This window comes from Orycteropus afer, unplaced genomic scaffold, assembly GCF_000298275.1.
Source record: "Orycteropus afer afer isolate SDZICR_OR568_19922 unplaced genomic scaffold, OryAfe1.0 scaffold00360, whole genome shotgun sequence".
In the NCBI taxonomy this organism is placed as follows: domain Eukaryota; kingdom Metazoa; phylum Chordata; class Mammalia; order Tubulidentata; family Orycteropodidae; genus Orycteropus; species Orycteropus afer.
The window spans coordinates 2,988,595-3,000,197 of record NW_006921947.1 but is presented as its reverse complement, the minus strand read 5'-3'; the positions used below and the strand labels follow the sequence as shown (position 1 = coordinate 3,000,197).

Sequence of the window (11,603 nt, the reverse complement as noted above, 5' to 3'; positions counted from 1 at the left end):
TATATATATATAGACTGTGTGTGTGTGTGTGTGTGTGGTGTGCTGTCATTTGCAATTGGAGTTGGTTAGCCACTTCTCACTGTCCGGAAAAAGCTTGCACTAAATCCCTTTATACGTGGCACTGTTCAAAGCAGGGCAAACAAAGGTGCTTCTACTGGAACTGCCAAGATTCAGGGAAAACATTTTCAAGTCTCAGGCTTTGTGGAAACTCGTCTTCACTTCTTTCAAGAAATGATTCACTTTCACAGAAGTGACACACCTCAGTTGTCAGTGAATCCGATCTCCCTGGCGCTACTTTATTCATGAAGAGAGCTCAGAATTTCCCTCTGTATTTTTAGGGTTTGCAGGGGCTCCAGGGTTACATCATTCTTTATCCAGTGTCCACTTTCAATTTGCATCCAGGATTCCCTTTCAAAATAGGCTCATAAGATAGGCAATTTCAGTACACGAGGCAACCTTGAACGCTGGACGACAGCACACTTGGCCAAAGGAACAAGACCTCCAAAGACAGGCATCAGAATGCTTCAATTAACTGGTGACAATGAGAAGAATCTGGAAGTTTTGGAAAATAGAGGGCCCTGGCTGTGGAAAGAGGTGTCTTTTGGGGATTACATCTGCCATACTTTTCAGGGAGGTATGTTCCTTTAACTAGGTACATAGTACCAGTAATGACGTTTCTCCCGAGTTTCAAGCTCAGCAGGGACTTACAAATTACTGTCGAATTGGATTTGTAAACCTGGGTAGGAGCTTGCTAGAATTGTCAGTAACTGGTTTTTGGTGTTTTCATGGCTCCATCATACTCAGGGTTTAAATTAGGTCAAGTCAGCAATGGCAAGAGTGTGTGAAAAACGTTTCCTCTTGGTGCTCATGTGCTTTCCTTCCGGCTCTGCAGTCCTAAGTTAAGTACATTTTTTTTTAAAAAAAAAGGTTTTGTAGTTGTTGAACCCTATGTGAGCATTAGCATGGCTTGAAGTTAAGTCTGGAACCATAATACAAATACATTAAATAAAGTGCATTCATTCTTTAGCTCAGGAGCCCTGGTGGTGCAGTGGTTAAGTGTTCAGCTGCTAACTTGAAAGGTCAGCAGTTTGAATCCACCAGCAGCTTCGTGGGAGAAAGATGTGGCAGTCTGCTCTATGAAGATTTCAGCCTAGGAGACCCTATGGGGCAGTTTTACTCTGTCCTATAGGGTCACTATGAGTAGGAATCGACTCCACAGCAACCGGTCTTGTTTAGTTCAAATACCTTTACTTGTTCAAGCTGTTAGAATCACATTCATTTAATGCAAGTAGCACAGTATTGCTGTTGTTGTTATGTGCCCTCGAGTCAGACCCGATTCACAGCGAGCCCTCTTTGGGTTTCTGAGGCGGTATCACTACGGAAGTAGATTGCCCAACTTTCCTTCCAAGGAGTGGCTGGTGGGTTTGAACCGCCAGCCGTCTGGTTAGCAGTCAAGTGTCTTAGGCACTATGCTACCAGAGCTCCCAACACAGTATTACAAGGTCAAAATGTTATTTAAAAATTATCCTTATAAGAGGTTTGGTTTCCTTCCTATCCATGTATATGCTTATGTATACAAGCACACATAGTTTTATGTTATATATGTATGTAATAGTATGTCTAGATTTAGTAAATAAAGCTTTCTATAACATGGCAGTAAGTAACATGCCAGAAACAGTAGCTGTTACATAATTCTAAGTGGTTTTTCTTTTGACACTGTTAGCAATCAGATACTATATGTTTAGAACTAACTCACTGCCATCGAGTTGGACTCATACCGACCCCTCCTTGGTTTCCGAGGCAGTATCACTATGGAAGTAGATTGCCCAGCCTTCCTTCCGAAGAGTGGTTGGTTGGCTTGAACCGCCAGCCTTCTGGTTAGCAGTCAAATGCCTTAGAACTAGATGTATTACAAATCAAGAAAGAAAAAAGTTATGAAAGTGGACAGCTCAATCCTGAAGTGACTTTTGCTACTTACTGGTCACACAGACGTTTGTTGTGGAAACATAGGATGTTTAATCACTAAGTTAGCTAACTGACTTACAAAAGTCTCAGCCCACAGTTCCATTTTTGGGATTCTACTAGCCTATTAGGTTCCCGTAAACTAGCACCAATACCATCCAAAGCAAGGGGCGGGCTGTGAATAGCTCAGCTAGGCCGAGTTTAGACTTTCCTGAGCACTGTTTCTTTTAGAGGTAGTCCCTGGGTGGCGTAAGCACTGGACTAGCCAAAATGTTGGCAGTTCAACCACCCTCACAGAGGTGCATTGGAAGACAGCCCTGGCAGTCTGCTTCCAGAAGGTCACAGCCTTCAAAACCCAATGGAGTATTTCTCTGCACAACGGGGGCACCAGGAGTCAGAGCCAAATCGATGGCAACTAACAACAACTTCTTTAGGAGGCCACACTTAACTTCATGTTGTTGTTGTTATGTGCCATCAAGTCAGACCCGACTCCTAGCAGCCCCTCCTTGGGTTTCCGAGGCAGTATCGCTACGGAAGTAGATTGCCCAACCTTCCTTCCGAGGAGTGGCTGGTGGGTTTGAACCGCCAGCCTTCTGGTTAGCAGTCAAGTGCCTTAGGCACTAGGTTACCAGACCTCCTACTTAACTTCATATCCCTCTTAAAATATCATTTCTTTTGCAAAGACTTGTTTTGTTCTGGAATTTCATATTCTGGAAAATATTATTTCCTATGTCTTTGTGATTTCAACTATGACATGTGTAGGTGACTCACGTGAGTTGCGTTAAGCTGTGGTTGACTATTACTAATTTTGATCTGACAGGTCTTTTTGTGCGCATTGCACTTTGTAGACAATACTTGTTTTTCAGTCTAAAACAGTGTCATAGGCCCTTGAAAAGCTCACAGCCCTTGGTGCTGTGCTTGATGGCTAAAGGGACCTCCTTTCTGCCCGCAGAAGTTTCTGCAGTGTTAAAAGCACTCTCTTTCTCTAAAGAGACATGTTGTCAGATTTTGCAGCCTTTGCTAATTTGACCAGAATGGGAGCTAGGTTTAGTACAGTCACCTGGTCCCTGAACTTTCAGGTAGATTGGCTATTATCCCTGTCCCTTGGGCCAGATATGTTTCAGAGCTGAGAATTTTTTGTGTATTACAACGCTTATACTTCCTACTACATAGTACTCCCAGTGGGGTCACGAGCTACTTCCCATGACTCAACAGTTTGATATTTCTAGAGAAATATATTCACACCAAGTTACATAAAATTACAAATAATCGATTACCTGTTTTTTTTATCCCCCTGGTCATGTTTTTGTTGCCAAAGGAATTTGCATCAAACTTGGGGGAACGCTTGGTTTTCAGAATTTGGGGGATTTTATAATTGCAGGTTAGAGATTGTGAAACTATACTCCCTTAAAGAAAGGGGGGGGGGCTATTTTAATCTAAGTTGAAAAGATAAGTTCTGTTCTAAGTGTTCTGTTGAAAACCAGTTGTCCTTGTTTTCAAGTCAAGAGCTGACCTTGATTTGACACCCACGCCTCTGCTTGCCTCATGGCGGCCTCCTTTTTCCCAGCCCTTCCATTCCACTGAAATTCCCCTCCCTTTGTGCCATTTGTTCCCGAACTCTCCCTAGCCTGCTGCTCTCCTTTGTTTTGGTGTTGCTCTTCAAGCCCCAGCATAGCCATCCTCTGAGCGATGACAGATGGTGGATGCCTGCTGGCTTGTTCCACACTGGGACCACTAGTCTCCACTAGAGGCTCTGCCTCCCCCACCTGTCTGTCACCTTAGCTCAGCCCTTCGACCTCTAGAAGGGACTTTCCTGGGAACATGCTTCAAAGGGTATGCTCATTGATTGTGTTTCACCTCCAGATTACAACTGAGAGGTCGGGAGGTTAGGAATTTTAACTCAATTTGATGATGATGATGATGCTGTTTTTAGCTGCCACTGGGTCAAGTCTGCCTCACACTCAGTGTGAAGCCATGTGCAATGGAACAAAATACTGCCTGGCTGGTCCTGCCCCATCCCTGCGATCAGCTGTCCATCAGGCCGTTGTGAACCGCAGGGTTTTCATTGGCCTTCCTAATCTGTGTTAGGCTGCAAACCCTGCTGCAACCTGTTCAGCATTATTGTTGTTGCTGTTAGGCGCTATCAAGTTGATTCCAACTCATAGTGACCTCACATGACAGAGTAAAACTGCCTCATAGGATTTCTCGTGTGGAGCATCTGGGTGGGTTTGAACTGCCAACCTTTTGGTTAGCAGTTAAGCACCACCAGGCTCCTTGTTCAGCATCATAGCAACATGCAAGCCTCCACCAATTGAAGGGTGATGGCCACCCGTGAGGTGTGTTGGCGGGGAATTGAACCTGGGTTTCCTGCGTGGAAGGCAAAAATGCCACCACTGAATCATGAGTAGTGTCAATTTTATTAGAATATTTTAGATATTTCATGATATTTGTTATGATTTTTTCCAATGACCTTTATTTTACCTAAAATATCATGAATTAATTTTGCTAGGCTCTTGACTATATTTTGGTTCAACGTTGATGCTCCTTTCGAATTGTCTTGTCTTTGACAAATGCCCCAAGAGGTGTTGCTTCATATGATTTCCAAACTTGAATAGAGAGGATACAAGATCGTTCCATGAGGACTGAAGTGTATATCCAGTTAGGTGGTTTTTTTTAGAATAATAAGCCAGTAATCTCAAACCCTCGTTGGAATTGTTGTTGTTGTTATGTGCTGTCGAGTTGGACCCAACTCATAGCGACCCCTCTTTGGGTTGCTGAGGCAGTATCACGGAAGTAGATTGCCCACTCTTCCTTCCGAGGAGTGGCTGGTAGGTTTGAACTGCCAGCCTTCTGGTTAGCAGTCAAGTGCCTTAGCCACTATGCTACCAGAGCTCCCATTCGTTGGAATTAGGCAGAGTAAAAAATGCAAACCAAGAAAACAGTAATAATTCATTTTTCTCCTGAATATTTGGAACTTGGAGAAACTGTATTCCATCCGAATCCATTTTGTTTTTGAAATCTGTGGTTCCAGAAGTTGTCATGAAATTGTAATCTGAGGAGTCTGAGGCCTTGAGATAGAAATCACATTATGAGAAAAACGCAAAGGGGAGAATGAGAAAGTACTTGAACATTTTCCGTCCACCTCATCAGGAACAAGTAAACATATTTGTAGGGTAAACTATCTTCATAATGTGCTTGCAGCCCCATGACCCAGGCAGTCTGCCAAGCAACTAAAAATAGATCGCCACAGAAGAGAATGATTTTTGATTACTATTTAAGCATTCATTCCTTTGGAAAACTTAGTTGCATATTTCCTGAAAGGAATGGAAAAACTCCCTAGCTGCCAAATAACATTTATCTTTAATTTCTCACAATTAGCTCTAATTGGCAAAACAAGAATGAGAAGAGTGAGAGGCTATGTGTTGGGAACAAGAATACAAAACAAGGGAGCCCACTACGGCAGAGTTTCTGGAAAAAGGTTTTGCGTGCAACTCATTGAGGTCCCTTGAAGCAAGTGCTGGAAAACAATAGGACTGGGAAGTCTGCTTCCTTGAGAGTAGTTTTGTCTCTAGTTGGGAAACAAAAATGATTCTGACTTTTAAGGGGATACAATGGAGTGACCGCCTGCTATCTGTACAGAGAGGAAGTCCCTAGGTGCTGCCAACAGTTAATGTACTTGGCTGCTGACTGAAAGGTTGGAGGTTCAAGTCCACCAGAGGGCCTCAGAAGAAAGGCCTGGTGATGTACTTTCAAAAAATCAGCCATTGAAAACCCTGTGGAGCACAGTTCTGCCCTGACACTCATAGAGTCGCCGTGAGTCAGGGTCAACTTGATGGCAACTGGTTTACTGCTCTTTTGTTTTTCATTTCATCTCTGGAAGGTGGACAGATATCAACACATCCAACACAAGTATAACTACCATGAGAATAGGCAGAATTTAAAAGCCAGTAGTTCCTAGAACGTAATCCATGTCACGAAGTGGTACATGTAGAAACTATTGAATTGGGGTATGTTTTGCTGTGTATATTCTCAACAACAACAAAATAATTTTTTTTTTTTTTTGAAAATAAAGCCAGTAGTTCTTAAAACCAGAGCAGGGTCCATTCCGAAGTCTCAGAACTCTGGACTTGAGTTCTACTTCTGCTACTTGCTAGCTGTGAGACCCCTTCATGTGGGGCTAAGGGGCTGTGGAGCATTTGGGGGTTCTCCCTGCGCCACCCCTCCTGAAAGACAAGGAGTAGGGAAATACGAGTTTAGATAAGACACACCTGTAAGCAGGGGAGGCTGGCATTTCATGCTCAAGTTGGGTCACTGAAGGCAGACGACTTGCTGAGCTGCACCCTGTTTCATAATTACGCTATTAGGTAGGGTGATAGGTTCTTTACATTGTGGGACACAACACAGACACTCAGACACACGAAAGGCAGAATTCTGTTACTAGAGCTCCCAATGCGGGAAGGCTGCCACGCAAGGTTACACCAGGGACAGGATAACACCAAGCTGGAATTTTTTGTTGTTAGTTGCCACCGAATCGGCTCCAACTCATGGTGACCTTATGCACAACAGAACAGAATGCTGCCCGATCCTGCACCATACCATGATAATTGGTATGTTGGAGCCCACTGTTGAGTCCATCTCATTGAGGGTTTCCATCCTTTTTTCTTGGCCATCTTCTTTATCAACCATGATGTTCTTTTCTAGTGATTGGTCTTCCCTGATGATGCACAAAGGTAAAGGAGCCAAAGTCTCACCAGCCTCCCTTCTAAGAAGCATTCTGGTTGTATTTCTTCTAAGACTGGTTTGTTCATTCTTCTGGTGGCTTATATATGACAAGCAGGGTGGGGCTAGCCAGGTTTTGCAGGCTTCCTGAGGATGAGGTATTTTGAACTCTCTTGTGGGCCCAAGGAAGAAGGGGTCATCCTTGGGTGTTAGGTGTCTGGAGGTCTCTGTGCAGCGGAGCCCATGAGTTTTAGAGGCTCATAAGGGAAGGAGTTAGGCTCTGGGCTTAAAGAACTGCCTGCAAAGGAGAATTGAGAGTTCTTTAGCTATGATCTCAAAACCAGGTCAAAACCTATGAAATATTATATCACACACCCCTGTGCTACTCAGACAGGGGGGAAGAGACTTGGAAAGCAGCGATGTGGTGAGGGAGAAGCCCAGGACAACACAATCATTTCCTCTTCCATGGTGGAATGGAAGACAGCCATCCACCTGCACAGGCTGGCTACACGCTGAGAAGCATGGGCTGGGAGTGGAGGCAAAGAGGATGCTGCATCAATTGGGGGATATGAAGAGAGGTGGCCAAATGCCAGTGCATAGGCAGGTTGCCTTGGGTGAGCCCTGAGGTGAAGGCGGGCAGCTCACAGACCAGGTGTGAGGTGAGGCCGAGTGAACAGGATGGCATCTACTTCCAATTAAGGGGGAGGCAGCTTCCCTGTCACTCTCGCTCCTTTCCACCCCCGGCACAAGAGGAGTGGGTACCTGGAAGGAGGCGGCATGGAGGTGTGGGAAGAGCATATAGGCTGCTCTGCCACCTCAACCTGCTAGGACCTGAGATGGGCATCGCCTCCTCCGGGAGTGGGGCAAGAAGAGCTTTGAAGAGACTAGGAGATGGCAGTTTGAAACTGACCTGGCCTGACTCATTTGTACACTCTCTTTATTGAAGTGTGGCATTGCCTTAGTTTCCTGGGGCTGCTGTAACAAAGTACCACAAGCCTGGTGACTCCTAAGAACAGAAATGGATTCTCTTTCAGTTCTGGAGGCCAGAAGTCTAAAGGCAAGGTGTTAGAGGGCCATGCTCCTCCTGAAGGCTCTGGGGAAAGATCTGGTCCATGCTCCTCTTCAGCTTCCGGTGGTTCCTGGCAATCCTTGGCATTCCTTGGCTTGTCGATGCATCAGTCCAATTTCTGCCTCCATCTTCACATGGCCCTCACCTCTGTTGATGTCTGTGTATCTTCTCCTCTTCTTATAAAGACATCGGTCACTGGATGTAGGGCCCATCCTAATCTCTGACCTTACCTTGATTACATCTGCAAAGACTCTATTTCCAAATAAGGTCATGCTCTGAGGTTCTGGGGGGCCAAGAATATTGAGGGGACACTATTCAACCCACCACAAACACAAATACGGAGAAGCGCACACAACATAAGCAAATTGCTCAATGCATTTCCACAATGTGACTACTATTGGGAACCAGCACGCAAGAGCAAGACATTGTATATTCTCAGCAATCAGCCCCAACCATACCCTTTTCCAGGTGGCCCCACCCTCCTCAGGCTAGTTTTGACTCCTAACACAAAGTGAGAGTCTAGCCTCTTTTTCTCTTTTTTAATTTATAGAAAAAAACATCGCAAAGCACACACTCTTGTATCTGGCTCCTTTCACTCAACATTAGGTCTGTGAGATTTGTCCACGTGGTTGTGTGTGTGGACTGGGCCTTACCTACAGAAATGGGACTGATGGGCAACAGAAAGTTACTGGAACTTTTGAAATAGGATGAAGATGTCATTAAGGTCCCTACTTGCCATCAGGAAAGGGGTCACCATAGCCCACTGGGCCCACAAATGATTATTTACTAGCAAAATAATTACAAATTAGTCGGAATTGACTCAACAGCAACTGGTTATCTCCCCGTTTTACAGATCAGAAAATTAAAGTTCAAATCATTTTAGTAATACTATTTTGGCAGAGAAAGTGGTCAAGGTAGGACTCAAACCCAGGCAGTTGGGCTCTACTGTCCCCTTGCTTAGTCATTATACTAAAGTGCCCACAGCAAACTGTTTAGGGAAGAAGGACTTCATCATCTGAAAAAACAACACTATGCTTTATGCTAATAGAGACATGTCATTACAAATGAAACAGAGACACTTCCCTAGCAAATGTGGAACAAAGCCATTTACCTGACCTCATAGAGCCCCCTTCCTGGCGCACAGGCTAGTGGTATCTTTGGGGTGAGGGTGGATCAGAGACAGTGGAATGATGAAAGTGGGGAAGCTCACTGACTGGATTTGCCCTTCATTTCACTGACCTATCGGAGTCAAGCACTGGGCAGCCTTTATTTGAACTAAATCTTTTGCTCGTTAAAACGCCCCTGAAAAGACAGCTTGATTGCACCTCCTCTCCCCACATCCCTCCAAACTCATGAACTATGTATGCATTCAGTAGCTGGTCACCTGGGAGACCCCAGTGCATAGCACATAGTCCCATCCTTTTTCCCCAAGTCTCTTCTCACAGTGGTCAGTGTGGACAAGTGGCAAGGAGAAGATTCTAGACATTGACTCTGAGCTTTGTTTGTGTTTCAGACTGCTGGGCTGACCGATCCCCACTTCATGAAGCTGCAGCCCAGGGTCGTTTGCTGGCCCTCAAAACTCTAATTGCACAAGTAAGTAAACAGAAGAACCCACCCACCATGCTTACGCTATAGTCCACAGCACCATTGTGAGGCCTTGCTTGCCCCACCTGGGTGAAAACGCTGCCATCTGAGGTGTACGCACCTTCTAGTCCCTCACCACCTGTTCCTCACGACTCTCCTTTCATGGGGAACTGGGTTGTTTTCCGCCTAGTTCCCTCCCTCCCGTCCTGGGCCTTCTTACAGTGTCCCTGTAAAGGATGATGGAAGATGCCCTTAAATCTACCTTGTACTACCTCATTTTATACTTGGCCAGTGTGCATTATTGACAACATTTCCAAAGTCACTTCAGTCACCTGCTGTGTAACAAATTATTTCAAAACCATGGCTGAAAACAATAAACATTCACTATCTTAAGATTTATATGGGTCAGAGAGCAGCTTAGCTGGGTGGTTCTCACTCGAGCTGTCTCCTAGGCTGCAATCAAATTGTTGACCAGGGCTGGAGTCATCTGGTGGCTCCTCTTGGGAAAAATCTGCTTGCTAGCTCACTTATGCAGTGGTTAAAATAAAAAAAGCAAACCGATTGCCATCCAGTCGATTCTGACTTACAGCGATCTTACAGGACAGAGTAGAACTGCCCCATAGGATTTCCGAGGCTGTAAATCTTTACGGAAGCAAACTGCCTCATTGCTCTCTAGCAGAGCAGCTGGTGGGTTTGAACCACCAACCTTTTGGTTAGCAGCCCATGTGCTTTAACCACTGCACCACCAGAGCTCCTAACATACTTGTTAGCAAGCTTTAATTCCTTGCCACGCAGGCCTCTCCACAGACCTGTCTCATAAGATGACAGCTGGCTTCCCCCAGCGAGAGTGTGAGCAGGTGCCTAATAAGGAAGCCAGTTTTTTTATAACCTTATCTCTGAAGCAAAATTCCATAACTTCTGCCATATTCTATTGGTTAGAAGTGAGTCAAACAGTCCAGTCTACACTCCAGGGGAGGGGATTCCACAAGTAAGCCAATACCAGGAGGATTATTGGGTGCCCTCCCAGTCGCTGCCTACACCAATGATATACTATTTTAAGAGCAAATATTAAAATAGGTTGACACATGGGTCAATCTCACTACCTAGGGAAGATTTATTAAGGTCATTGTGATTAAGGCCACTTTATTTATTTTATTTATTGTGATTTGGTTGAAAGTTTACAGAGCAAATTTATTTTCTATACAACAGTTCATACACATTTTTTTTTTCATGACGTTGATTGCAATCCCCATAATGTAATAGCTCTCCTCCCACTTCCTTCCTCTGCTTCCCCTTTCCCTGGATCCTTCTTTCCTATGCATTCCTACTCTCTGAGGTATCTCTCTGTGCAAATACTGCCCTTCTGATCTCCTGATTGATTGCTCTAAGGAGTGTACCTACCTGGTGTAAATGTTCACCTTATATGCCTGTCTATTGTTTGGCTGGAAGCCACGGGACCAAAACCAAAACCAAACCCACTGCCATCTAGTCAGATCCAACTCATAGCTACCCCTCCTTGGGTTTCTGAGGCGGTATCACTACGGAAGTAGATTGCCCAACCTTCCTTCTGAGGAGTGGCTGGTGGGGTTGAACCGCTAGCCTTCTGGTTAGCAGTCAAATGCCTGAGGCACTATGCCACTGAGTGAGTTCAATTCCAGGCCCAAAGGGTCACTAGGGGCCATAGTCTCAGGGGTTTCACCAGTCTCTATCAGACCAGTAAGCCTGATCTTTTTAGGATTTTGAGTTTTGTTCCACATTTTTCTCCCACTCTATCCAGGATCTCCTATTCTGATCCCTTTCCAAGTTGTTGACAGTGGTAGCTGGGCACCATCTAGTTCTTCTGGTCTCAGAGTCATATAGGCTGAGATTCGCATGGTCCACTCATCCCTTGGACTAATTGTTTCCATGTCTCTTTGATTTTCTTCATTCTTCTTTGCTCCAGATGAGAAAAGACCAATTGTTGCATCTTAGATAGCTGCTTGCAAGCTTTTAAGACCCCAGTTACTATTCACAAAAGTAGAATGTAGAACAATGTTTTTGGGTATTATGTTATGCCAGGAGCTCTGGTAGCACAGCGCCTAATGCACTTGACTGCTAACCAGAAGGCTGACAGTTCAAACCCACCAGGCACTCCTCGGAAGGAATTTTGGGCAATCTACTTCCGTAGTTATGCTGTTGTTAGGTGCCGTCAAGTCATTTCCAACTCATAGTGACCCCATGCACAGCAGAATGAAACACTGCCCGATCCCACGCCAGCTCCATGATCCCT

The 11,603-nt window shown here is 44.9% G+C and overlaps 1 protein-coding gene across 1 annotated transcript in view; it reads left to right on the top strand.

Annotated features, from left to right (window-relative positions):
* Nucleotides 1-519: 519 nt before the first annotated feature.
* Nucleotides 520-11,603, top strand: part of ASB11 (ankyrin repeat and SOCS box containing 11) — a 43,017-nt gene continuing 31,933 nt past the window's right edge. The window contains exons 1-2 of the mRNA XM_007952834.1: nt 520-634; nt 9,264-9,343. Coding sequence (XP_007951025.1) covers nt 520-634; nt 9,264-9,343 — 195 coding nt within the window. The remainder of the gene's footprint in view (nt 635-9,263; nt 9,344-11,603) is intronic.